The sequence below is a fragment of the Salvelinus alpinus genome, chromosome 3, assembly GCF_045679555.1.
Source record: "Salvelinus alpinus chromosome 3, SLU_Salpinus.1, whole genome shotgun sequence".
NCBI lineage: Eukaryota > Metazoa > Chordata > Actinopteri > Salmoniformes > Salmonidae > Salvelinus > Salvelinus alpinus.
This window is the reverse complement of record NC_092088.1, coordinates 61,281,800-61,307,398: the sequence shown is the minus strand read 5'-3', so window position 1 is coordinate 61,307,398 and position 25,599 is coordinate 61,281,800. Positions and strand designations below refer to the sequence as shown.

The following is a 25,599-nucleotide window of genomic DNA, read 5'->3' as shown; positions in this document are numbered from 1 at the left end:
AGTTAATTAATTAATAGAAAAGTATCTCTAAAAGCCTTGATGTTCATCAGTCCACGGTAAGACAAATTGTCTATAAATGGAGAAAGTTCAGCACTGTTGCTAGGAGTGGCCGTCCTGCAAAGATGACTGCAAAAGCACAGCGCAGAATTATCAATGAGGTTAAGAAGAATCCTAGTGTCAGCTAAAGACTTCTCTGGAACATGCTAACATCTCTGTTGACGAGTCAACGATGCGTAAAACACTAAACAAGAGAGTGTTCATGGGAGTGCACAATGGAAGAAGCCACTGCTGTCCAAAAAAAACATTTCTGCACGTCTGAAGTTTGCAAAAGTGCACTTGGATGTTCCACAGCGCTACTGGTAAAATATTCTGTGGACAGATAACTACAGTTGAGTTGTTTGGAAGGAACACACAACACTATGTGTGGAGAAAAAAAGGCACAGCACACCAACATCAGCCTCATCCCAACTGTAAAGTATGGTGGTGGGAGCATCATGGTTTGGGACTGCTTTGCTGCCTCAGGGCCTGGACAGCAAGTTTATCAATACATTTTGCAGGAGAATGTTAGTGTATCTGTCCGCCAATTGAAGTTGGGTGATGCAACAGGACAATGTTTACACGGTGTGTTCAATAAAGACATGAAAACGTATAATTGTTTGTGTGTTATTAGTTTAAGCAGACTGTGTTTGTCTGTTGTGTCCTAGATGAAGATCAGATCAAATTTGATGACCAATTTATGCATAAATCCAGGTATTTCCAAAGGGTTCAAATACTTTTTCTTGCCATTGTATGTTTGTAACTCAAATGTTCAGGTAAATCCCCCATTTTATATCGATACATGGTTTACACAGAAGTCCAAGTCAATTCCATTTCAATTCAGGAAGTTAACTGAAATCCCAATTCCAATTATCCTCATTGAAAAGCAATGACGAGAATTAGAATTTTGGTTTACCTGCGGAATTAAAATTGAATTGAGCCAAACCTTGTCAGGATTCAGGCCTAAAGAGTACAATCAACTCACTGCTGCTCATTGTAACCTGACAGTAGACTACACATGAACTATCCTAGCCTGGTTAAAACAGACTAAACGCTGTGCTCACCTTACAGTCTGGACAATGGTGAGCACAGCATTATGTCTGGTGTAACCAGGCTAGAACTACCCTGTCTTCAGGTTTGTCTATTTTTGATAAATGTATATGACGATATTATAATAATATATCAGGAAGGGAATTTTGGATTTGTCTGATATGGAAATCATTTGTTTGGTACTACTGAACAATTATTATATATATATATATATTATATATATATTTTTTTTTACCAGTTTTATTTGTCCATTTAGGCAGAAATTGACAGTTTTGCTTGTTCTGATTTTATGAATTATAAAAGATCTGAATTGCGCTTAAATGTTGTCTTATTGAGTCAATATGAAAATAAAGGCTCTTATTTCTCATACAGTACTTATGATTTGGTCATGTGGTTTATATTAGTCATTTAACAGACGATCTTATCCAGAGTGCATACATTTTCGCTTACTAATCAAGTAAGAAATGTATTGTGATCCAACAAAATTAGCTACATAAATATATAATTTGAATATGTAGGCTAAACCTGTTATTATGTTGCAGTTCCCCCTAGTAGGACTGCTGTGGGTGTTGTCTTGCCCATTGCTTTACACACAACTGTAACATTAAGGTTAGATTGCTGCATAACATCACAGAGTAAGCTGGATATTATTGAGCTTCTTCATTCCTCCATGGCTTGAGGTAGAAGCTGCCTGTAACTGAACTAGGATCAGTTTACCCTCCACCAATCCAATCGACACACAACTGACTTCAGATGACTGTCTAGGCAGTGCAACTGCAGCCTACTCCTTGGTTGTGAGTGAGAGACTGGAACAAACCAAACCACATACAGTACTGCTACAATATGGAAGTATATTAGTATATCATACTGTATCCAGCAGTGAAATAGTGGGATTCCATATTTGCATGTATTTTTCTTGACACCATCCAACACTTGTTGTCTGACATTAGCACATTTGACTGGTAAATATATGTGTAGCCTATTACTGGCTAGAGAGCTGCTTTCTGCCTTTCTGAGTATTCACTGTCAATGGAATGATCGCTGCACCCTTGTTTTCCCCATCCTTTATTAAACCTAGCCTTGTCCCAGATCTGCTGTCTTGCCACCTTTCTATAGTCATTTTTTATTGGCAAGACGGCACAATCAGTTCTGGGACCAGGCTATATTAGACCTATTTAATGTAATCATTTTGGAACACAGAGGCATTTCCCTCTCCCATATATAGCATAACATATTCCATTAGACCTATACGGCCTGTTTCCATCTCCTCTCATTGGTAATGGAACATTGGGAGCATTAGTAAAATGAACCCTGTAAGTACAGATATTTGGTTGAATATTGACATTGGAAGTTCCCATTGGCTCCTCAGTGATTGTGTGGGTGTTCCCGCAGAATAGTCGGCTTACCTATACAGGTGTGCACTACTCATGATTTGGAAACCAATAGCTGTGATGTTTTCATCAAATAGAAAAAGTATTCACTGTGATGGGGAAAAGGAAGTGGATTTGATAATATGATGTCTAAAACCTTTACTAATAACTTTCTGAAGCTTTTATACACTGAGTATACCAAACATTAGGAACACCGTCCTAATTTGATTTGCACCCTCCCTTTGCCCTATGTTGACGCCAATGGTTCCCACAGTTGTCAAGTTGGCTGGATGTCCTTTGGGTGGTGGTAAGCTATTCTTGATACACACAGGAAACTGTTGAGCGTGGAAAACCCAGTAGAGTTGCAGTTCTTGACACAAACCAGTGCGCCTCGCACCTACTACCATACCCCGTTCAAAAGCACTTAAATATTTGATCTTACCCATTAACCCTCTAAATGGCAAACATACACAATCCTAACTTACTTAGTCCTCTTTGTCCCGGGTAGGACATACAGTGTACATGTAACACTGCAACAATCCTGTTTTATTGCTTCTTTAAATCAGCACAACAGTTTTCAGCTGTGCTAACATAATTGCAAAAGGGTTTTCTAATGATCAATTAGCCTTTTAAAATGATAAACTTGGATTAGCTAACACAACGTGCCATTGGAACACAGGAGTGATGGTTGCTGATAATGGGCCTCTGTACGCCTATGTAGATATTCCATTAAAAATCAGCCTTTTCCAGCTACAATAGTCATTTACAACATTAACAATGTCTACACTGTATTTCTGATCAATTTGATGTTATTTTAAAAATGGACAAAAAATGTGCTTTTCTTTCAAAAACAAGGACATTTCTAAGTGACCCCAAAATGTTCAACGGTAGTGTATGTAGCACCAGTCAAAAGTTACTACTACTACTAATTGATGTATTTTACTTTATTTTTTACTATTTTCTACATTGTAGAATAATAGTGAAGACATCAACACTATGAAATAACACATGGAATCATGAATCTTGAATGAGTAACACAAACAAAGCTGTAACACAACAAAATGTGGAATACTTCCTGAATGCACTGTATATTGGTATTGTCATAAACATTGAGAGAGTGAAAGAGGGATCTGGCCGTTCCTTCAGGCATGATAAGAGGGTGGTTTCAAACACTCAAACAGTACATCAGCCAGTGTGAAACATTATCCAATGCCTCTGCATCCTCTAGCTAGCTGTTTAACAGCATTTGCATTACATGTGTTGTGTCAGTGTATAAGGGGGTGTTTATGAGAGAGTGAGCTAGAGATAAAGGGAGGGAGGAGCGAGAAAGAGAGACCGAGAGTAGGAGATCTAGAAAGGGGAAATCTAATTTTGTCCAGAATCTGAGTCAACAACTGACACACTTGTAGGAGGCTATCATATCTGCCTGCAGACAACCAGTGGATATCAGTTCTCCTGTCCATCGTGTGTGTGTGTACCACCATGCCATCCTACACAGTGACGGTGGCTACAGGAAGCCAGTGGTTTGCAGGGACTGATGACTACATCTATATCACCCTGGTGGGAACAGAGGGATGCAGTGAGAGGACTTTACTGGACAAACCGCTCTACAACGACTTCGAGAGAGGGGCGGTGAGTTGAGTTACAGTGGCAAGAGTCCGTTTGAAAGTTTCACAGTGTGTGCATTACTTCAAATACACTCAGAGGTGACCTTGTTAATGATAGAGAGAAAATATTTCCAATAACTATCAGATTTGAAACTCTGGCTGCATCCTGATTCTTCACTCTTCCCCCAATGTGCACGTGCATACTTCTCATCACTTCTCAGTCAATGCTTAATAAAAAGCACACTTCCTCTAGTATCTGTCCTGAAGCCTCAACTCAAATTATGCATATTAATTGGACTGATTACTAGTTTGTGTTGAAAATGACATACATGTTAGACCACAAGATATCTCCGTCTGGAAGCCCTCACAATACCTCGGTCTGGGTGAATGAATTGTACTGTAACAATAACATTTGACATGCCTTTTGGACATATTCATATTTATTACAACAACATTGTATTATTCATTTTTTTATTATTTTAACGTAATTAAGGACTGACATTTGACAGAAAATGTTGTGCAATGTTTTAAATGCATACTGCTAATAACTGCACAAAGTTCCTTAACAAATGTACAAATAAATAATTTGTTTTATTTTACTGTTCCCTGGTGTAAGATCTGCCACAGAATGTATTGCAGGATCAACCCCAGTCCCTCTATTCTATTTAATAAATAGTGCTTGAAACTGTACTGCAATATGAGGTAATGGGAGTAAATCCATCGCATAAAGAGGAAATAAATGGTCATTGCTCTCAATACTACTATGTGAGGGACTGTGATACTCAGGCACGCAATAAGAGCCATTTACAGAGTGCTTTTTACCTGATTTTCACTTGGAAATACAATGGATTGGATTCAATAAAACACCTCCCGGTGCTCAAATCACTTTACATTGTCTTGTAGAAACTTGCCTTATCCACTACCAAGTACAGTGACAGATAAAGAGGCTAAACTCCAGTGCAGAGTGCGCCCTATAGGTGCCATCACCATTTCTGTGTATGAGTGTATTTCTCTGTGCTTTTACTCTAATGAAGCAAAATAATAACATAAGGCCTATTGCCAAACCTCTATTACAGCTAATGGCCCATGAACACCACATGGAAGATCAATACAAAAGCTTCCCTATCTAATAAACTGTCAATTGATTCTGATATTAAAATCTTCACCAGTGTCTGAATCCTGTACACTACATCCAGTTGTACTCTTTAGTTCATGATGCAAGTGGCTGAATATTGCACCAACCATCAATGACTCATGAGCTGCTACTAACCTCATGTTGTCTCTTTCTTGCTGTTTTGGGCGGTTGTGTCAGGACCGCAGAAAAAGTATCTGGTGCAAAAGGAACAGCTAATGGGCAGCCAAACAAACACATTGATAAAGTCATTAATAAAAAATGCACTTTATGTAACAATTACAACTTGGTAACGACCATTGTCCGTCCTCAGGTTAGTCTTAATCTGGGTCCGGAAAACTGTCCCCTTTTGTCCACTTTGCTCAAATCTCTCTAAACCTGGTTGTCTGTTCTCAGGTGGACTCGTATGATGTGACGGTGGGGGAGAACCTGGGGGAGATGGAGCTGGTGAAGATAGAGAAGAAGAAGTACTGGGTTCATGATGACTGGTACTGTAAGTACATCACAGTGAAGACCCCCTCTGGAGACTACGTAGAGTTCCCCTGCTTCCACTGGCTGGTGGACGACAAGGAGGTGGTCCTCAGGAACGGCAAAGGTACCTGTCTGTCGGGTCTGTGTCTGCCGGTCGGTCGTGTCTGTCAGTCAGTCAGGTCTGTCGGTTGCTCATGTCTGTCTGTCGGTTGCTCATGTCTGTCAATAAACTGTCCCCAGTCTTTAGCTTAAGGAACATAGAAGTGAATCTAAAATCATCCTCATTATCGTTGTTCACCCTTTTCTTTAAGCACTGCTGCCAAAGGATGACAAGACCAGACAGGTGAAGCAACACCGACACAAAGAGCTGGAGAGCAGACGGAAAACCTACAGGCAAGAGCTGGGTTTATTGTGTATCACACATCTACCTCACAATGACGTATTGATGTTATACCAAGATGCATTCAACAAATAAATGTATGTATTGAACTAGTAAATGTTTTTCTAGTGTTTATTTAATGCATTGAAACTACATATAGTGTAGCCTACCAACATTAAAAGACCTGTACACAGTGTTACGTAGTAGTGCTTAACCTGATTCTATGATGTCCTCCTGTGTATAGATGGAGGGAGTGGCAGCCTGGAATTCCTATGAGTATAGATGCCAACACTCACAAGGAGCTTCCCAGAGACATCCAGTTTGATAGCGAGAAAGGAGTGGACTTCATACTCAACTACAGTAAGGCGTAAGTACTGCATTCACACTACACTCTGTAACCTAGTGTAGACTCCCTTTATTTGTTATATGCATTGCGGACTCTGCCAATAGTTCTGGGGTTTTATGGCAGAGTAGTGTCATTGTCCTGTCACTACACTCTGCTGCAACTATTTCCCCTTATTTGCAAAATTGTCCATACAGTCTTTTACTCTGTTCCATTTTTACACTCATGCAGTGTTAAACCTACAGTCGGCCTCTATCTAATGTGGAGATTTCCATGTAGAAAGCCCATACTTGTCATGGTAGGGATTTTCCGTTCATTGGGGTCAGTATTTGTTTATTACAGTGATGGTATTTTCTAAATGTCAGGACTTCCTGGTTTGAATAAAAGCTAAACGGCAAACAGAAAGAAGCGTTTAGTTCAGTAGGTGGGTGGTTGGTGAGTAGTATGTGGAACTACTAGTATTTAAAAATATATATTAAATATTGAACCTTTATTTAACTGGGCAAGTCAGTTAAGAACATATTCTTATTTTACAATGACGGCCTACCCCGGCCAAACCCTCCCCTAACCTGGACAACACTGGGCCAATTGTGTGCCGCCCTATGGGACTCCCGATCACGGACGGTTGTGATACAGCACAAGATCGAACCAGGGTCTGTAGTGATGCATCTAGCACTGAGATGCAGTGCCTTAGACCGCTGCGCCACTCGGGAGTATATGGATGTGACTAAAAGGAAGCCTGTTTTTAAGCTCTGTATGAAATCATGTTGATCAGCTCTGCATGAAATCATGTTGATCAGGAGAGTCATTGTATGAGTAACCAGGGACATTTGCATGTATCCTACACACCAACAGGCAAAACACATACACATATTGTCTCAATGAGACTGGCTGTGTGCTCTGACAAATACTTTGCTTCAAACCTATCAGCGTACTAGTATGCTTTTTTTCTTCTTTTGATTGCTTAGGAGGGATAATAACCTTCCAGACAGGATGTGTGTCTTTGCTCTGTAGTAGTTCAGTTATGGGATAGTAGCCCGCTATAAACATCTATAATAGACTTGCCATGTATTGATGAGGAACTAGAGGAAGTGGCTGGGGTTAGCAAGACACGTACTGACGTGTATTAATAGAAGTGTTATGACTGACTGTGGTTCTGCTGCTTACTTGTGGCTTGTTTGTGCAGCTGAATTTGCATTAATAACAGCTCATCTGCAGAGAGCACAGGGTATAAACTATTATGCAGTACATTATGCTATTCAGGCATTGCTTGATGTAGCATTAACAGACTGGTAATAGATAGGATTGGATTTAAAGCATAATAACCTACATTGACAGTATCAATGTACTGTACCAATGACCAGCAGACTTTACTCACCAGCAGGTTAGCAGCAACATCCTTAGCATCCCAAGTGTTGAGCACTGGCAAAGTACTGCACACGTGTGTGCGAATCATAGACAGGAAGGGAAGCAGAAACTCTTTTTCTTAAATTCATCCCTGGAAAGTGGCAACCAACGCTGCTAACGATTGAAAATAACGTGGATAAGTGTGTAATACATGTGCAGTAAACATCAACTCCCTGTTGTCAGTAAGTCAGTGACTGACATTTTCTGAATCCATAATTTTTTCACAGTGAAAATGGAAGAAAATAACTCTAGACATAAATCTTAGCCTCGTTCGACCATCCTGATCTCACAAAATGACATTCTGTTTTTCTATGATATTGCAGCGGTCAAGATGGTGGCTCATGCTACTTAAATCTTTCCCTGCAGTTTGATGATGTTGTTCTCTCCTCCCCAGGATAGAGAACCTCTGTGTGAACCAGTTCATGCACATGTTCCAGTCCTCCTGGAATGACTTTGCTGACTTTGAGCGGATCTTCGTCAGGATCAAAAACACCATCTCAGGTGTGTGGTCTCAGTTTTCTCCATAGAATGTGGAATCTGACTCCTCTCTCCTCTTTGAGCAGCTGCTGCTTTAGCAGTAGCTAATGCGGATCCTAGTAAAAAAAATCATCCTCTCCTCTCCATATTCCTATCCTAGAGTATGTGATGCAGCACTGGAAAGAAGACTTTATGTTTGGCTACCAGTACCTGAATGGCTGTAACCCAGTGATGATCCAGAAGTGCACCAAGCTGCCAGAGAAGTTCCCCGTTACACATGACATGGTGGCAGATTGTCTGGAGAGAGAGATGACTCTGGAGGAGGAAATTGAGGTAGAGACAGACACACATATGCACATGTCACATGCACGCAGTTATTCAAGCTTATACACATGCATGCATACATCACATCCACTCACAGAATATGTGACCTATTGTACACACAAACAGACAAGACATGCAGAAAGACAGACCGACTCCAAGGTTTACAGGTTCATATTGTAAGACATTCACCCTCGCCTGGTTCACCAACTACTTCTCAGACAGAGTTCATTGTGTCAAATCGGAGGGCCTGTTGTCCGGACCTCTGGCAGTCTCTATGGGGGTACCACAGTGTTCAATTCTCGGGCCGACTCTTTTCTCTGTATATATCAATGATGTCGCTCTTGCTGTGGGTGATTCCCCGATCCACGTCTACGCAGACGACACCATTCTGTATACATCTGGCCCTTCCTTGGACACTGTATTAACTAACCTCCAAACGAGCTTCAATGCCATACAACACTCCTTCCGTGGTCTCCAACTGCTCTTAAACGCTTGTAAAACCAAATGCATACTTTTCAACCGTTCGCTGCCCACACCCGCACGCCCGACTAGCATCACTACTCTGGACGGTTCTAACTTAGAATATGTGGACAACTACAAATACCTAGGTATCTGGCTAGACTGTAAACTCTCCTTCCAGACTCATATTAAACATCTCCAATCCAAAATTAAATCTAGAATCGGCTTTCTATTTCGCAACACAGCCTCCTTCACTCACGGCGCCAAACATACACTAGTAAAATTGACTATCCTACCGATCCTCGACTTCGGCGATGTCATTTACAAAATAGCTTCCAATACTCTACTAAGCAAACTGGATGCAGTCTAGCACAGTGACATCCGTTTTGTTACCAAAGCCCCTTATAACACCCACCACTGCGACCTGTATGCTCTCGTCGGCTGGCTACATATTCGTCGCCAGACCCACTGGCTCCAGGTCATCTATAAGTCAATGCTAGGTAAAGCTCCGCCTTATCTCAGCTCACTGGTCACGATAACAACACCCACCCGAAGCACGCGCTCCAGCAGGTATATCTCACTGGTCATCCCCAAAGACAACACGTCATTTGGCTGCCTTTCTTTCCAGTTCTCTGCTGCCAATGACTGGAACGAATTGCAAAAATCGCTGAAGCTGGAGACTTATATTTCCCTCACTAACTTTAAACATCAGCTATCTGAGCAGCTAACCAATCACTGCAGCTGTACATAGCCCACCTGTAAATAGCCCACCCAATCTACCTACCTCATCCCCATATTGTTTTTATTTACTTTTCTGCTCTTTTGCACACCAGTATTTCTACTTGCATATCATCATCTGCTCATCTAGCACTCCAGTGATAATTTGCTAAATTGTAATTACTTCACTACTATGGCCTATTTATTGCCTTACCTCCTTACTCCATTTGCACACACTGTTTATAGATTTTCTTTTTTTTCTATTGTGTTATTGGCAGTACGCTTGTTTATTCCATGTGTAACTCTGTGTTGTCGCACTGCTTTGCTTTATCTTGGCCAGGTCGCAGTTGTAAATAAGAACTTGTTCTCAACTAGCTTACCTGGTTAAATAAAGGTGAAATAAAAAATTGATAAAAAACCTTGTATTACGTGTTGTTTGCAGGCAGGTAACATCTACATAGCAGACTATGAGTTGATGGAAGACATCAGTCCCAACAGTACAGACCCCTGTACTCTACAGTACCTGGCTGCTCCTATCTGTTTGCTGTACAACAACAGCCAGAGCAAGATCCTGCCTCTGGCCATACAGGTAGGCTATTCTGCATGGTTAGAAAAAGAGCATGGAACAGTGTTTCTTCACCATCTAACAAAACATACTCCTCCTCCTCTCTCTCTCCCAGCTGGGTCAGACTCCAGGGAAGGACAACCCTATCTTCCTGCCCAGTGATGGTCAGTATGACTGGATGCTAGCTAAGATCTGGGTCCGCTCCTCTGACTTCCACATCCACCAGACAGTCACACACCTGCTGAGGACTCACCTGGTCTCTGAGGTGTTTGGAGTGGCCATGTTCAGACAGCTGCCTGCTGTACACCCTGCTTATAAGGTACACCAAGTACACTTCAGTCTGTGCCTGTGTTTTGTGGCTGATTAGTTGATTCATGGATTGTTTAGTTAGATGGTTGGTTGATTGGTTTGTTTGTTTATTTATTTATTGATGGTCTGTCCTCTAGTTGCTCCTTCCTCACATTCGTTTCACCATCGCCATCAACACCAAGGCCAGAGAGCAGCTCATCTGTGAGTTTGGCATCTTCGATAAGGTGAGTGTGTGAGAAAGGGACATTGAGACATATTCAGAAGTGCATCTACACATGGTACTAAAATCTGTCTCTTATCTGTCTTCATTGTGACTAGATTTCCTGGTCCTTCCCTGTATGTAAATTACACTGAAAAAAAATATACACTCCACAATTTCAAAGATTTTACAAAGATGCAACAGTTCATATGAGGAAATCAGTCAATTGAAATAAAAATATTAGGCCCTAATCTATGGATTTCACATGAATTGGTCACAGATACCTTAAAAAAATAAATAGGGGCGTGGATCAGAAAACCAGGCAGTATCTGGTGTGACCACCATTTGCCTCAAGCTGCGTGACACATCTCCTTTGCATAGAGTTGATCAGGCTGTTGATTGTGGCCTGTGCAGTGTTGTCCCACTCCTTTTCAATGGCTGTGTGAAGTTGCTGGATTTTGGCAGGAACTGGAACACGCTGGAGTACACGTTGATCCAGAGCATCCCAAACATGCTCTACGGGTAACATGTTTTGTGAGTATGCAGAACTGGCACATTTTGAGCTTCCAGGAATTGTGTACAGATCCTTGCGACATGGGGCCGTGCATTATCATGTTGAAACATGAGGCGATGGCGGCGGATGAATGGCACGACAATGGGCCTCAGGATCTCGTCACGGTATCTCTGTGCATTAAATTTGACATTGATGAAATGCAATTGTGTTCATTGTGTGTGACATGCCTTTCTATACCATAACACCACCATGGGGCACAATGTTCACAACGTTGACATCAGCAAACCGCTGGCCCACATGACCCTATACACGCTGTCTGCCAACTGCCCAGTACATTTGCGACCATTATTCATCCATGAAGGGCACACTTCTCCAGCATGCCAGTGGCCATCGAAGGTGAGCAATTTCCCACTGAAGTCGGTTACAACACCGAACTGCAGTCAGGTCAAGACCCTGGTGAGGACAACGAGTACGCAGATGAGCTTCCCTGAGACGGTATCTTAAAGTTTGTGCAGAAATTCCTTGGTTGTGCAAGCCCACAGTCTCATCAGCTGTCCGGGTGGCTGGTGTCAGACAAACCCGCAGGTGAAGATGTGGATTCCTAGGCTGGTGTGGTACATGTGGTATGTGGTTGTGAGGCCGGTTGGACGTACTGCCAAATTCTCTAAAACGACGTTGGAGGCGGCTTATTGTAGAGAAATTAACATTAGATTCTTTGGCAACAGCTCTGGTGGACATTCCTGCAGTCAGCATGCAAATTGCCTTATGGGACTCCCGATCACAGCTGGTTGTGATACAGCCCGGGATCGAACCCGGGTCTGTAGTGACGCAGTGCCTTTGACCGCTGCGCCACTCGGGAGGCTCATATTATTGGAAACTTTTAAAGTTTACCTGTAAATTACCTGAATTTGTGTAACTTTCAAAGATTTTATGTAATTTATCACAAGACATCTAGTGGCCCTTGTGGGTACTTCAGTTTATCACAGGTGCCTAATTATCTCTGACCCTCTATCTGGCCTTATCGCATGTAAAATATATAACATAATCAAATAAGATGATTTTTAAATAAAACAAATAAAGCTGTAAAACCTTATCCTAAATATAAACCATAGACATAGTAAAATAAACAAGTGTGTAAAAAATGTAATATATAAAAGATATTTCATGTTGAAACCCTCATATTAAACACCAATGTTATTCATGAGTTTATATCTTGGTTGTAAATGTTTTTACACTGAACTGGTGGCAGTTGTGGAAAAAGTAAATAGTTGGAAGAGTTGCAGTTGAGTATAATGCCGTTGTTGATTAGATGCTTTTTCCCATTAATTAGGCTATTTTCTCTTGAACTATATGGTCTATTCACAAGAAACTCATGGACAAAATGGACACAAAAAATAAATACTATATATGAATACATTTTTTTTTTAGTTATTCAAGTATAAATGACCATAGATTACCTGTTAATTACAAAAATTACAGAAGCTTTGCAACCCTAGTCTTTATACTATGAGCACCGATTGATAACGTGCAGTAATAGTTCCTGTGTTTTAGAGGGCGGGATTATTATGATTTAAATGTTTTGCTGTCCAGATCTGTCTACACTTGTAAGATCTCCAGACACAATTTGGGCCTGATTACTTCCGGAGGTGGTCAGGATGATCTGATCACAATCAGATCAGAATATGTCTTTTAATCGTCTAAACCTGTCTAAAAATGTGGGCCCAATCAGAATGTGGACACGATCAGGACAAAGGATGCATGTTAGCACCAGGTAAAAATGGGCCTAGAGACGGAGACATAGAGAGCTAATGTGTACTGTCTCTCCCCAGGCCAATGGTACAGGAGGTGGAGGTCATGTAGAGATGATCCAGAAGGCTATGAGGTCACTGACCTTCAGGTCTCTGTGTTTCCCTGATGGCATTAAGGCCCGCGGGGTGGACAGCCCTGAGGACCTACCCTACTACTACTACAGAGACGACGGGAACCGGGTCTGGGATGTCACCAAGAGGTCAGTGATCATGGGGGAGTGGGGGGTCTGTGTGTGTGTCCTTCTTGACACTTTTATAGGAGGAGGAGAACCAGGCCGATCACCAGGAAAAGATGCCATGAAATGGCCATGAGATGGCTAACCCTAACCCTATAGCCATAACCCTAAAGCCCTAGCCCTAGCCATTACCCTAACCCTAGCTTCATGTCCACACCCCGGCTCAACCCACCCCTATAGCCATAACCCTAAAGCCCTAGCCATTACCCTAACCCTATAGGCATAACCCTAAAGCCCTAGCCATTACCCTAACCCTAGCTTCATGTCCACACCCCGGCTCAACCCTAACCCTATAGCCATAACCCTAAAGCCCTAGCCATTACCCTAACCCTAGCTTCATGTCCACACCCGGCTCAACCCACCCCTATAGCCATAACCCTAAAGCCCTAGCCATTACCCTAACCCTATAGCCATAACCCTAAAGCCCTAGCCATTACCCTAACCCTAGCTTCATGTCCACACCCCGGCTCAACCCTAACCCTATAGCCATAACCGTAACCCTAAAGCTCTAGCCATTACCCTAACCCTACATTTGATTTGCCGTTTCCCTAGTTTTGTGTGGGACGTGGTGTGTATCTACTACGACAGTGATGACACAGTACAGAAGGATGAGGAGATACAGGCGTTTGTTAAAGATGTCTGCAGCTTTGGGATGCAGGACTTTGACTGCTGTGGTGGGTACAAACACACTATAACCAACAAACACTACAATGGCCTAGCCTGCTTTAAAATGCTGTTTTAGTTATCTGCAATACAAATACACACTTCTTATTTCTCTGGACTGTGTTGGAAGACATAACTGACCATGGAGTAACATTATCAATATTTAGCTATGCAGAAATGTACTTCACTTTTAAATTGGTCAAAAGCCTCTGTGCTTATCTGTTGCTGTGGTAACAGTGGAGTGCGAGTGATGAACTCAGTCTGGTCTGATCAGGCTAGTAGAGGCCACAACTCCACTCTTCGAGGGCCACTCTGCTGGTTTACATCTGACAGAACCACTGAGTAACCAGGTGTATATACACCACTGCCCAGTCAACATGAATTGCCAGGGGACTCAAAAACCAGCAGGAGATGCAGCCTTCATAGACTGGTGTTGTGCATTTCTAAGCAATACTGTAGTCTGTGATTGCATGACAATGTGTGTCTAGGGACTGACCTTAGTGACTCACTGGTGAAACAAGTGTCAAAAAAACATGTGTTGCGCAAAAAAACCTTTCTGCAGGGTTTCCCAAGTCCCTGAAGACACGCGAGGAGCTCACAGAGTATCTGACTGTCATCATCTTCACTTCCTCTGCACACCACGCTGCTGTCAACTTTGGACAGGTACGGCTCGGGGCTCGATATGATCAGATAGCAAACATCCGTTTAGCAGTTGTTTTGACGGTGTCTGAGGTGGAACTGCATCAGAGCTGTCAACTCCAAGTGGCTCCAGGCATTATGAAACGGACATTGCCTTTGGCTGCACTGAGTCGCATTAAAAGAAATCCCATCTAGCCTTGTTTCCAAGTTCGAACACTGGAATGTGAGATTTAATCTACACTTCAATTAGGATAATTGAAATCCTCATTATTTGTTTCATGATTTTTCAATTTGAGCATAAATATGTCTATATAGCCTACACTTTCTCATTCTGAACTTTTAATGCAAGTGGGGCTGGTGTGGTTTCGTTAGCAACTGTTCACCGAATTTGACGGCTCCAATGCAGTTCCACCTCAAACACCCGCTATGTTGGTGTCTGCAACGCTTGATCTGATTGAATCTAGGCCTTGTAAAGGTAGGCTTTGGACAGGTAAGACTTGGTCAGGTAAGCTTTGGAAATGTAAGATTTGCTCAGGTAGGCTATATATAGTCAGGTAGCCTTGGGACAGTTGGTCAACATTCCTGTAGATGAGCTTGATCAGTGCTTGCAGGCAAGAGCCTGTACATTGTCAAGAGCACCACCTAGCTTCCCTTAGATGTTAATGTCTGCCTACTCTGTGTATTTCAGTATGACTGGTGCTCGTGGATCCCCAATGCACCCCCCACCATGCGTAAGCCCCCTCCCAGACAGAAGGGGGTGGTAGATGTGAAGTTCATCATCCAGAGTCTCCCTGACCGCGGCCGGTCCTGCTGGCACCTAGGGGCCGTCTGGGCCCTCAGTCAGTTCCAGGAGAACGAGGTACACACACCACATGCCCACGTACGGATAAACACACATGGTGTTTGTCTGATTTTGTTCTTAATAATAAAGACATCCCTCCAATTCCTGTGTGTCCTCTCTCTGTCAGCTCTTCCTGGGGATGTACCCAGATGAGCACTTCATAGAGAAGCCGGTGAAGGAGGCCATGGAGTCGTTCAGGAAGAGACTGGCAGAGGTCAGCAGTGTCATCAAAATTCGTAACGAAGGCAAGAAACTACCCTACTACTACTTCTCTCCCGACCGCATCCCTAACAGTGTGGCTGTCTGAGAAAGGAATGAAGGGGAGAGAGCAAGGAAGGGAACAAGGAGGAGGGATAGCTATATTGTCTGATATACACTGAGTGTACAAAACATTAGGAACACCTGCTCTTTCCATGACAAGCTGACCAGGTGAAAGCTATGATCCCTTATTGATGTCACTTGTTAAATCCACTTCAATCAGTGCAGATGAAGGGGAGGAGATGGGTTAAAGAAGGATTTTTAAGCCTTGAGACAATTGAGGCATGGATATGTGTGCCATTCAGAGGGTAAATGGGCAAGACAAAATATTTAAGTGCCTTTGAACAGTGTGTGGTAGTAGGTGACAGGCGCACCGGTTTGCATCAAGAACTGCAATGCTGCTGAGTTTTTCTCACTCAACAGTTTCCCGTGTGTATCAAGAATAATCCACCACCCAAAGGACATCCAGCCAACTTGACACAACTGTGGGAAGCATTGGCGTCAACATGGGCCAGCATCCCTGTGGAAAGCTTTCGACCCCTTGTAGAATCCCAACCTGGTCTCAGAGAATTTCATATTATTCTGTATGTAACCTCAAGACACTCCATTTAGAATGATACGTTTGGTATGGTTACATTAGAAAGATGGTTACTTAAGTATTTTTTTAATTAACTAGGCAAGTCAGTTAACCCTTTTAGATACCCTTCCCCTAACCCTTTAACCTAACTCCTAAACTTAACCCCTAGCCTAGCTAACATTAGCCACCTAGCTAAAATTCGTAACATATACATTTTTCAAATATGAAACATATTGTACTTTTTGCAAATTCATAATGCAAATTATAATTCATAACATATCATAAAAAATGTGACATCTACAAATTAATACATACCATACGAAAAGGAGTGTCTTGGATTTACATACAGGATAATACAAAATGCTCTGAGACAAGATTGAGAGCCCATGCCCCGACGAATTGAGGCTGTTCTGAGGGCAAAAGGGGGTGCAACTAAATATTAGGAAGGTGTTCCCAATGTTTTGTATACTCAGTGTGTTGTTTCTTACATACTGTGCTGTAAGTATCGTTTGCTATGATAAGCACATACCCACTGATGCCATTCAACTTTTTTGCTAGCTATTTCTACAGATAGTCCCACATTTAAATAATGTGGATTTATCTATTAAACTTCATTGGTGTACATTTCAAATGTCAAATAAAAATGCTCAAAATGTTATTTTCTATTTCTCCCTATAGTAGTGTAAAACTGTTGGTGACAATGAAAATATAAGCATATCCAGTAGCTAAAACTAAGACATTTAGGTTTTCATTTTTATTTGGTTGGTTTTTCATTCTACATACTTTGTTCAAACATTTGGGAATTAAACAAATGAAAACACATCAATATTTATTTTCAAAAACAAGTACTTAAAAAATATATATTTACAGTTACCATTCACAAGTAAACTCAGACAAACGTGTGGAATGATATCTGAAGGAGGGAAACAGTCTTGTTTGTTCAAGTCGAGTCCGTAGTAAAGCACTGTAGTTTTATGCAAGTAACACTTTCTCAGCACAACAAGAGTTATTATGAGGGGGGATGGAATGGCTGCTTATGTCATGTTCTGCAGAAGAGCTGTGTTTTCTTTTACATTTTAAATGACTTTGAAAGAACACACAGACCTCTGACAGGGTCATCCCCAAAATAAAATGTAATGTTATACAATATGGCTTAGGGTTGCAAAATGTTGCTGACTTTCCCAAAATTCTCAGGTTTTCAAGAAATCTGGGAATCTTTAATCTGTGACAAAACCTGGGAATTTGGGTAAAGTTGCTGGAATTTTGAGACTGTAGCCATTACAAAGTTATTATAGAGCTTAGCAATAAAAACTGTTCATGTAGCTAAGCAAAGCCTTGTCCATAAAAGTCTTAAGGTAAAAAATGCAAAGAAGCATGAAGGGACAAAATCAACAAGTCTCTTCTCTCAAAATCACAATCATAGGAGCCAGTTATACATAATCAAAAATCAATAATTTAAATAAATGTATCAATCATGTACATTCAAATATTTCTCTCAATACAATAAAAGCAATGATCATTTGGATCCATTGTATTCATTGGGTACAGTGGTGATAAAAGCTGGCTGAATATCTTATAGGGGTAGAACTATAGATGACAGCTGAAGTGTAAGTTACCTTTAAAAGTCAAGTGCAGTGCAGTTTGAATGCTGGCCTCACTGTATTAAGTCTAGCCCTCTCAAAGACTCTTGCCTCTGACAATAACTAGGACAGTGTGAGAAAGTCACGTACAGAAGAAGTAGAATTGATTTCTAGGGAGAAAGCTCAAATAGCTCATGTCTGGAATTGGATACTGATAGTGTTAGTTGCATAAAATCACAATTTGAAGTGGTATCTTTTGACGCAAATATAAATACAACACAAACAATTTAAGCAATATTGTATCCAGAGAGTGAACCTCTGGATGAGAAACAGCGACAGTACTAGAGAATTGACCAGGTCAACTAAGGTAATTGCACTTTTTCTGTCTAATCGTACAGAGCGTCTTGGGGACTGGTGAGGGTGTCCTAAAATGTACACTGTACATTGAAACTGTGTCCACAGATATAATACAAATATAATATGTATTAATACATATCTGTGCTGGTCCTGAGAAGCATTAGGCCCTTATCAAACATGCTTCTCAAATACTACACTACCCACAACTCCAAACCTGACTTTTACAATTGGAGAATACAATGGAGCTTTACATTTCAGGAAATACAGATGTTGAAAGAACAATTTTGTTTGTCGTCATTGTACAGTAGAAGCGTCATGGACGCCGCATTGGTTGGACCTCTTGTTATGTATATTTACACTGGTATCAAAAACATCGTTGTTAAAAATGTGTGTTTGCTGGAATGGCTGTATAGGGCCTGAGAGGACCCTGGGAATGTGGTTCTCCCACAGATACAAAAGCACTTACACAACAGACTGTAAGCCCAAAACCGTGCTGCCTTGAGAAGGCCACAACTCCCCTGTTTAGACTGCACTTCCCTACTCCCAACACTAGATGGCAACCCAATCAGGTCCTTACCCCCACACTTTTTTTGCTGACAGTTCCAATAGTTCATGTTCTGTCATGCTCTGCACTTTTACAGTATTGTAATTAAGTCAAGAAATCATGTTCTTGCATTTCTGTGCAGCTTGAATTTTACATTATATTAGACTCTTACCAAGTTACATTTAACCAGTGGTGGAAAAAGTACTCAATTGTCATACTTGAGTGAAAGTAAAGATACCTTTTAATAGAAAATAAATCAAGTAAAAGTCAGTGACCCAGTAAAATACTACTTGAGTAAAAGTCTAAAAGTATCTGGTTATAAATGTACTTCAGTACAATGGTGGATAAAGTACTCCTTTCTCATACTTGAGTAAAAGTAAATTATTTAAATTAAATGTATTATATTACGCAAATCAGACAGCACAATTTTTTTTACTTAAAAAAAAAATACAGACAGACAGGGGCACACTCCAACACTCAGACGGTTTATAAACGCTGTATTTTTGTTTAGTGAGGCCGCCAGATCATAGGCAGTAGGGATGTTAACCATATTGCGGCCCTGCCTGAGCAGTTGAAATGCAACGAGTACTTTTGGTTGTCAGGAAAAATGTATGGGAGTAAAATGTACATATTTTCTTTAGGAATGTAGTGGAGTAAACGTTGTCACAAATAAAAAGTAAAGTACAGATACCCCCAAAACATACTTAAGCAGTACTTTGAAGTAATTCTGCTTAAGTACTTTACACCACTGCATATGACTAACAACACAAGGCATTTGGCTCAGGGAAACAGTGTCTTTATTGTCAACATATGGCAACTCTGCTTTACTGGAGAGAAGCCATCAGATGTTACTTTAGAAAACATTATCTGGACTGAAACTGATCAATTTACAAATGCATCTAATCAAACCCTCATAATGCCAGATGTGATCCAGAACGATACATTAAGTTACATTGAATAATAATTAGTGAAACAGCAGGTGGGTTAGGGACTGATCGTTGTAACGTAATACATCGGAGTTATCGTGGTTGGAAACTGGAGCCTGTCTGACTGTGCAACAGAGACTTTAGCTCGACTGAAAAATGTATGTTGTGTCGCGGGTCTCTGTATCAGGTGATTGTCCGTTGCTCACCTGAGTCTCACTGACTGACTGTATGTATAAAACTAAACCAAAAAGACATGCTACAGTATAACCCACCCACGATCATCACCATAGTAAAAATAGGCTCAGTATTGTCTCATAGGGCCTCTCATAATAATGATAATAGGCCCTGTATCCTATCTCTTACTGCCTCTGATCAAATTCACATAATCTTATGTAAATTTGGATTTGAATAATCCCATCTGCATGATCATTATTAGTGTGGTCAGAGAAGTCAATAGGAGGATAAGAGAACAGTCTAAATATAGCAGGCTGTAGCTTCCTCAAGGCATCGTAAAACCCATGATTACTATTATTAAAAACTGCACATGGAATACCACAAGTACTGTATCATTCGCACAATAGAAAAAACATGACCGATTGGTTGGTTTTGGTTGGTGTTATGATGATGACTGACAAGGGAGATTATTTAGCGATTTCCTGTGAATGAATGGTTGGTAGAAAATGCTTTTAAAAACGTTACATTCTCAGAGCCTTCAGAGAGTTCTTATGGTAGAGGGAGGTAATGTCAGGTGGATGGCTGTATCTGATGTTATCGCAAAGTTGTGTTTTGGTTGTATTAAAAACCACAGGGCTTGAGTAACCAGTAGGCCATATTTAGCATTACTTTTAGTGTTAAGTGAAAAGTGCAAAGATCATTTCATCAGAATTCCATTTCCCCCCATCATTCATTGCTTTTCACGATTTCCATCCAAGGGAGGGCAGGTCTGTGTGTGGGACAGAAATGTCAAATATAAAACAAGGGATTTTTACACAAATCTTCCTATTTGTTGCTGTACAATTTCCCACACTTATCCCTGCAAACAAAAGTGTCCATAGGACATCCCCAGAACGTCAGGATATTGTATCCTAAATTTGTCAGGACCTTGTGTCATGGTCTTGTGTTTTTGTCTACTTCCCGGTTATCGAAACCTATTTGTAATGTTCCCTATTGGACATCAAATTACCTTATTATTATTATTATTATTATTATTATTATTATACCAAACTGGGATCAGTACTGAACGTCCCCTTATCGTCCTGATGTTAATGCCATGTTTTAATATTCCTAGAATGTTCTCAGAACGGCAGTGGAATAACATTTAGCCAAAACCCTAAAAGGGGCCTAATGGCAATGTTGCTTAGGACGTCCCCTGTTTGCTGGGATATACTATAAAGTACTTTATTCATATTAAAAGAGAAGAGGGTTGAGAGGGGTATTGGTAGAAACCAAAAAGTGCTTCAATGCATGGTCAGATCCGGTCCAATCCAGTCAGATCCAGTCTGATCCAGACCCAAACTCAGAGAGGCGGGGGAGCGGGCCTTAGCAGGCTCTCGGACGACAGCAGTACGGTGGCAGTAGTTGGAATGTTCAATGTTCCAGAATGTTCTAAAATATTCCAGAGAAACGGCGGCGCTACACACTGATCCATGATGGTTTAGTCCATGATTTACAGGAAGTAAAACAAATAAACCAAACAAACAAGCTAACACACTAAGCAACAAACAACAGCTCAACAGAAACACTGAAACCTCTGGAGCCGAGTGAGATCATCTGACTCAGTCCTGTTCCCCCAGAGAGGGGGGGGTGTGTGTGTGTGTGTGTGTGTGTGTGTGTGTGTGTGTGTGTGTGTGTGTGTGTGTGTGTGTGTGTGTGTGTGTGTGTGTGTGTGTGTGTGTGTGTGTGTGTGTGTGTGTGTGTGTGTGTGTGTGTGTGTGTGTGTGTGTGTGTGTGTGTGTGTGTATATATATATATATATAGAGGGGTCAATTGGCCCAGTGAAGGAGGTCTAGTCCTGGGAGAGGGGAGGGGACTGGTCCATACTGTTTCAGACTGTGTGGAGATGGGTGCAGGGTGAAGGTGGGTCACTCACACCTTAGTACAACCCCCATACTATAGTCTTATGCATGTCTGTGTGTTTTTTACTCGGTTTGCTCGTGTTTGTGTGTGTATATGTTGGTCAGCCAGAGTGTGCCTGTGTATTAGTATATGTAAAATGCTGTGGGCGCTTCAGTAATATGTTGGTCAGACATGTAGCACTTCCATACTGTAGTCCTCTGTCTCTGTGTACTGGGAGGAGTTTGTGTCAGACTGGGTGAGGGCCAGAGCCTCCTTGTGCTCTAAACTGGGCTCCATGAGGGGCAGCTTCTCGAACACTTGTTTTTTACACATCTCTGGGCGGTTCTGGACGTAGATCACCCGGTTGTAGGCCTTGAGTCTCCTCCACAGCTGGATGTAGACTTTACACTGGACATACATGAAGACCAGGCCACCCGTGAAGCCGATGGCTACCACCACCAGCTTGGTCCAGAATGGCCACTCCAGGATACCTGGGGTTAGAGTCAGAAGAGCGAGAGCGAGAAGAAAGAAAGAGGGAGGGAGTGAGAGAGAGACATGTAAAATACATTGCCAACAGTCACAAATATTTATATGCTTATCTAGGATGCAGATGCTACAAGAGATGGAGGGTGAAAGAATTGGATCAGTTCTACCATGAGGAGGAGAGGAGGGTAAAGAAAGGGAGGGTATTGTACTGTAGGAAGGAGGAACAGGAACTAGGCTCTATCTCAATTCCTCTTTCTGCAATTCCTTGCGTCCTATCTCCTCACCTCCTTCCCAAACAGATTGGAGAAGAAGGTCCAAGGTCCCTCCACTCTGGCCTTCTCCAATGCATTTTAAAAACATTTTACATTTTAGTAGGCACTCTTATCCAGAGCAACTTACAGTTAGTGCATTCATCTTAAGGTAGCTAGGTAAGACAACCACATATCACAGTCATAGTACAGTAAGTACAACTTCTCCTCAACAAAGTCAGTGCTGGGGGGAGGGCAAAGAGGGAGGATGACAGGAATCAAGGTAAGATTCAATTAGAAAAAGACCTATACACCAAAGCCCAGTCTCACAGGAAATTACATAAAACATGGTTAACGGTCAAAGGTGAAAAGTTTACCTGGGATTTTTCCGGCTGCATGGGTGAAGAGATTGCCATTACAATGTATTACCAGTGATAGACAGAGAGGGTGGAGAGTTTATAACTCAGTTTATCATGCACTTATACTGCTTATTCACTTACACTGGTGAAAAGAGGGTGGGGCTCTATCCCCTCCCCCCACTCCTCTCTCTAGCAGTACAATAACAGCTTAAAGGGGAGCTGAACTTCCTGATTTAGCCTTGGTTTCAATTCTCCTCATTAGGAAATGCGACTGAGGTGGAGATTTTTTGGAGGCGTGCTTTGATGTGGGTGTCTCTTGTGTATGTGTTCGAACGTGGGAAGCGTTTTGTCTTTTTACTCTGCCAAAACAGTGCACAGTTACAGCCACTCACCCTTCTAGACAACTTGAAACAGTCTAACCAGGTCTTGTGTCTGGAAGTAGCCAAGACTACCAAGCAAGATAGGCAACTTCTTTCGCCAATTAGCTTCATCCGGATAGCCTATCTATGGGGCTAGTTAGGGACCATCAATACATTTCACAATGTAAATGGAACAATATTTTCATGTTGCACACCTTTAAGTTGTTTTATTAAATGCTTTCAATATTTGTATATGCATTTCTACAATTTAGAGTTAGTTTGAGGTTAATTCATTGAAATTTGGAGCTATTGACATTTAAAAATATTGTCCCATGTATATTGTGTAATTTACTGATGTTCCCTAACTAGCTCCATAGGGATATCGAATTTCAGACAATTTTGACCATGGGCATTACGATCAGGTCGCGTGCAGATGCTCTAAGAATTGATGATTACTTGGATGATGCCAGCTGTGGACATGTGGGCAGGATTAGAATCAACCAAATTCAAGGAAAACTGTTACGATACCCTTCATTCAGTGACATACCAGTTTTTCCTAATTATCTCGCAAATCTCTGTTTTGAATGAGACTGACTTTATGACCAAAAGTATCATATTTTGTATATTTCACACTAGAATACATGTTTCTGACTAATATCATAGGCTGTTTTCTACCGAAGAAGTTGTTTATTGCCTTCAGTTACTCTTTACCAGACCCAGAAAAACAGTTCTAATTGTCTTGCACCATGCTAAGAGTGCTGTCTACCAAATGACTTGATGTAATAAGAGAGAGATAAAGAGAGAGATACAGTGGGTACTTACTCATTATTACAAATAAATATCACAAACACTGACTTTAGATTTATAATGATCAACACAACATGTCAATCTGCGTGAACGGGCCTGACCCGAGAGTAGGGAAAGGGGATACCTAGTCAGTTGTACATCTGAAATGTGTCTTCCACATTTAACCCAACCCTTCTGAATCAGCGCGGGGGGCTCTCTTAACTGACAACTACGTCATCGGCGCCCGGGGAACAGTTGTTGTTGGGGGTTAACTGCCTTACTCAGGGGCAGAATGGCAGATTTTTTTCACCTTGCCGGCTCTGGGATTCAAACCAGCGACCTTTCAGTTACTGGTCCAAAGCTCTTAACCGCCAGGCTACCTACTAGAGAGAGAGAGAGTGTGTGTGTGTGTGTGTGTGTGTGTGTGTGTGTGTGTGTGTGTGTGTGTGTGTCACGTTGTACTGTACTAGAGTTGTGTGGTGTGGTGCTTTGGCATGTTATGACTGTATTGAGTGAGGGGTGTAATGGGGGTTTTGCCATGCAGTGAAAGTATTTAAGGGTGTGCAGTGTCCACTCTGAGGGGTGTTGTGATGGTTTTGGTGCCTGTGATGACCTGCTCTGATCTCGTCTGCAGTGCGGTCAATGAGCACGTAGAGGGACCACACCACGCAAGTTATGGCGATGACATGGAACGTCACAGAACACATGATCTTCCTCCTCTCACTAGACGTCATCTGTAGCTTCTCCCACTGAGAGAAAGAGGGGAGGGAGGGAGGGAGGGAGGGAGGGAGGGAGGGAGGGAGGGAGGGAGGGAGGGAGGGAGGGAGGGAGGGAGGGAGGGAGGGAGGGAGGGAAAACGAAAGCGTTTAAGTCAGATACACACACTTAAATACTCCATTGTGTTCTCTCGGACAGGGTTTGGGCGATTGACCATCAATGGACTATGAGCAGTCTGGCAGAAAGTGCTCGCATGCCCCTCTTCACAAGCTGCTTAAATGAGTGCTAAATATTTGATGGCCATCATTCTGTCCGTGTTATGTGGATCATTCAGTTACACACTGATGCTGGTTAACTATTTATCAGCTGTCCAGTACTACTCAACCTCTTACAGATCCAACACACTGGACTGTTTCTTTATTGATCCATGAAACCCATTAAAATCAATGGTCAAAGTCAAATACATGACGAAAGGTTTTGCTACATTATACCTCCTGAATATCAGATGCAATCTCTCAATAACCTTCATAGATGTCAACATGCTTTGAAATGATTTATGACAAACATGAAATGAATGTAGACAATTTATTGCCATTGATTCGAGGAAAGGGAGAGATGAGAGTGGAGGAGAGGAGAGGTATGACAGAATATAGAATGGGGAGAGGACAAATTAGAGAATAGGAAGAAGAGGAGCAGGGAGGGAAAGTGGACTTCTCTTCCTATCCACTGTTCCTTGGCAGAAAGGAGGTATAGATCTGTCTTCCTTGGCGATAGATCCCAGTGTGCCAGTCCTATAAACCA

At 41.7% G+C, this 25,599-nt stretch overlaps 2 protein-coding genes across 9 annotated transcripts in view; one reads left to right on the top strand and one right to left on the bottom strand.

Moving 5' to 3' along the window:
- LOC139571080 (polyunsaturated fatty acid 5-lipoxygenase-like) overlaps window positions 1-17,039 on the top strand; it is a 29,586-nt gene extending 12,547 nt beyond the window's left edge. The window contains exons 2-15 of one of the 2 annotated variants that reach the window (XM_071393606.1): window positions 3,955-4,088; window positions 5,592-5,790; window positions 5,978-6,059; window positions 6,290-6,412; window positions 8,190-8,296; window positions 8,433-8,605; window positions 10,215-10,361; window positions 10,453-10,656; window positions 10,784-10,870; window positions 13,189-13,367; window positions 13,956-14,077; window positions 14,629-14,729; window positions 15,394-15,564; window positions 15,674-17,039. In XM_071393606.1, coding sequence (XP_071249707.1) covers window positions 3,955-4,088; window positions 5,592-5,790; window positions 5,978-6,059; window positions 6,290-6,412; window positions 8,190-8,296; window positions 8,433-8,605; window positions 10,215-10,361; window positions 10,453-10,656; window positions 10,784-10,870; window positions 13,189-13,367; window positions 13,956-14,077; window positions 14,629-14,729; window positions 15,394-15,564; window positions 15,674-15,853 — 2,009 coding nt within the window. In that variant the 3' untranslated portion in view covers window positions 15,854-17,039. Of the gene's footprint in view, window positions 1-3,799; window positions 4,089-5,591; window positions 5,791-5,977; window positions 6,060-6,289; window positions 6,413-8,189; window positions 8,297-8,432; window positions 8,606-10,214; window positions 10,362-10,452; window positions 10,657-10,783; window positions 10,871-13,188; window positions 13,368-13,955; window positions 14,078-14,628; window positions 14,730-15,393; window positions 15,565-15,673 lie in introns of those variants that run through there. The other variant, XM_071393607.1, reaches the window with a different exon arrangement.
- A 2,603-nt stretch (window positions 17,040-19,642) lies between these two features.
- The window catches only part of LOC139571083 (E3 ubiquitin-protein ligase MARCHF8-like), a 124,068-nt gene continuing 118,111 nt past the window's right edge, over window positions 19,643-25,599 (bottom strand). For 5 of the 7 annotated variants that reach the window (XM_071393615.1, XM_071393614.1, XM_071393613.1 and 2 more), the window contains 3 exons: window positions 24,695-24,830; window positions 22,955-22,969; window positions 21,942-22,334 (listed from right to left, as the gene is read on the bottom strand). In XM_071393615.1, coding sequence (XP_071249716.1) covers window positions 22,030-22,334; window positions 22,955-22,969; window positions 24,695-24,830 — 456 coding nt within the window. In that variant the 3' untranslated portion in view covers window positions 21,942-22,029. Of the gene's footprint in view, window positions 22,335-22,954; window positions 22,970-24,694; window positions 24,831-25,599 lie in introns of all 7 variants that reach the window. The other 2 variants (XM_071393616.1, XM_071393612.1) reach the window with 1 other exon arrangement.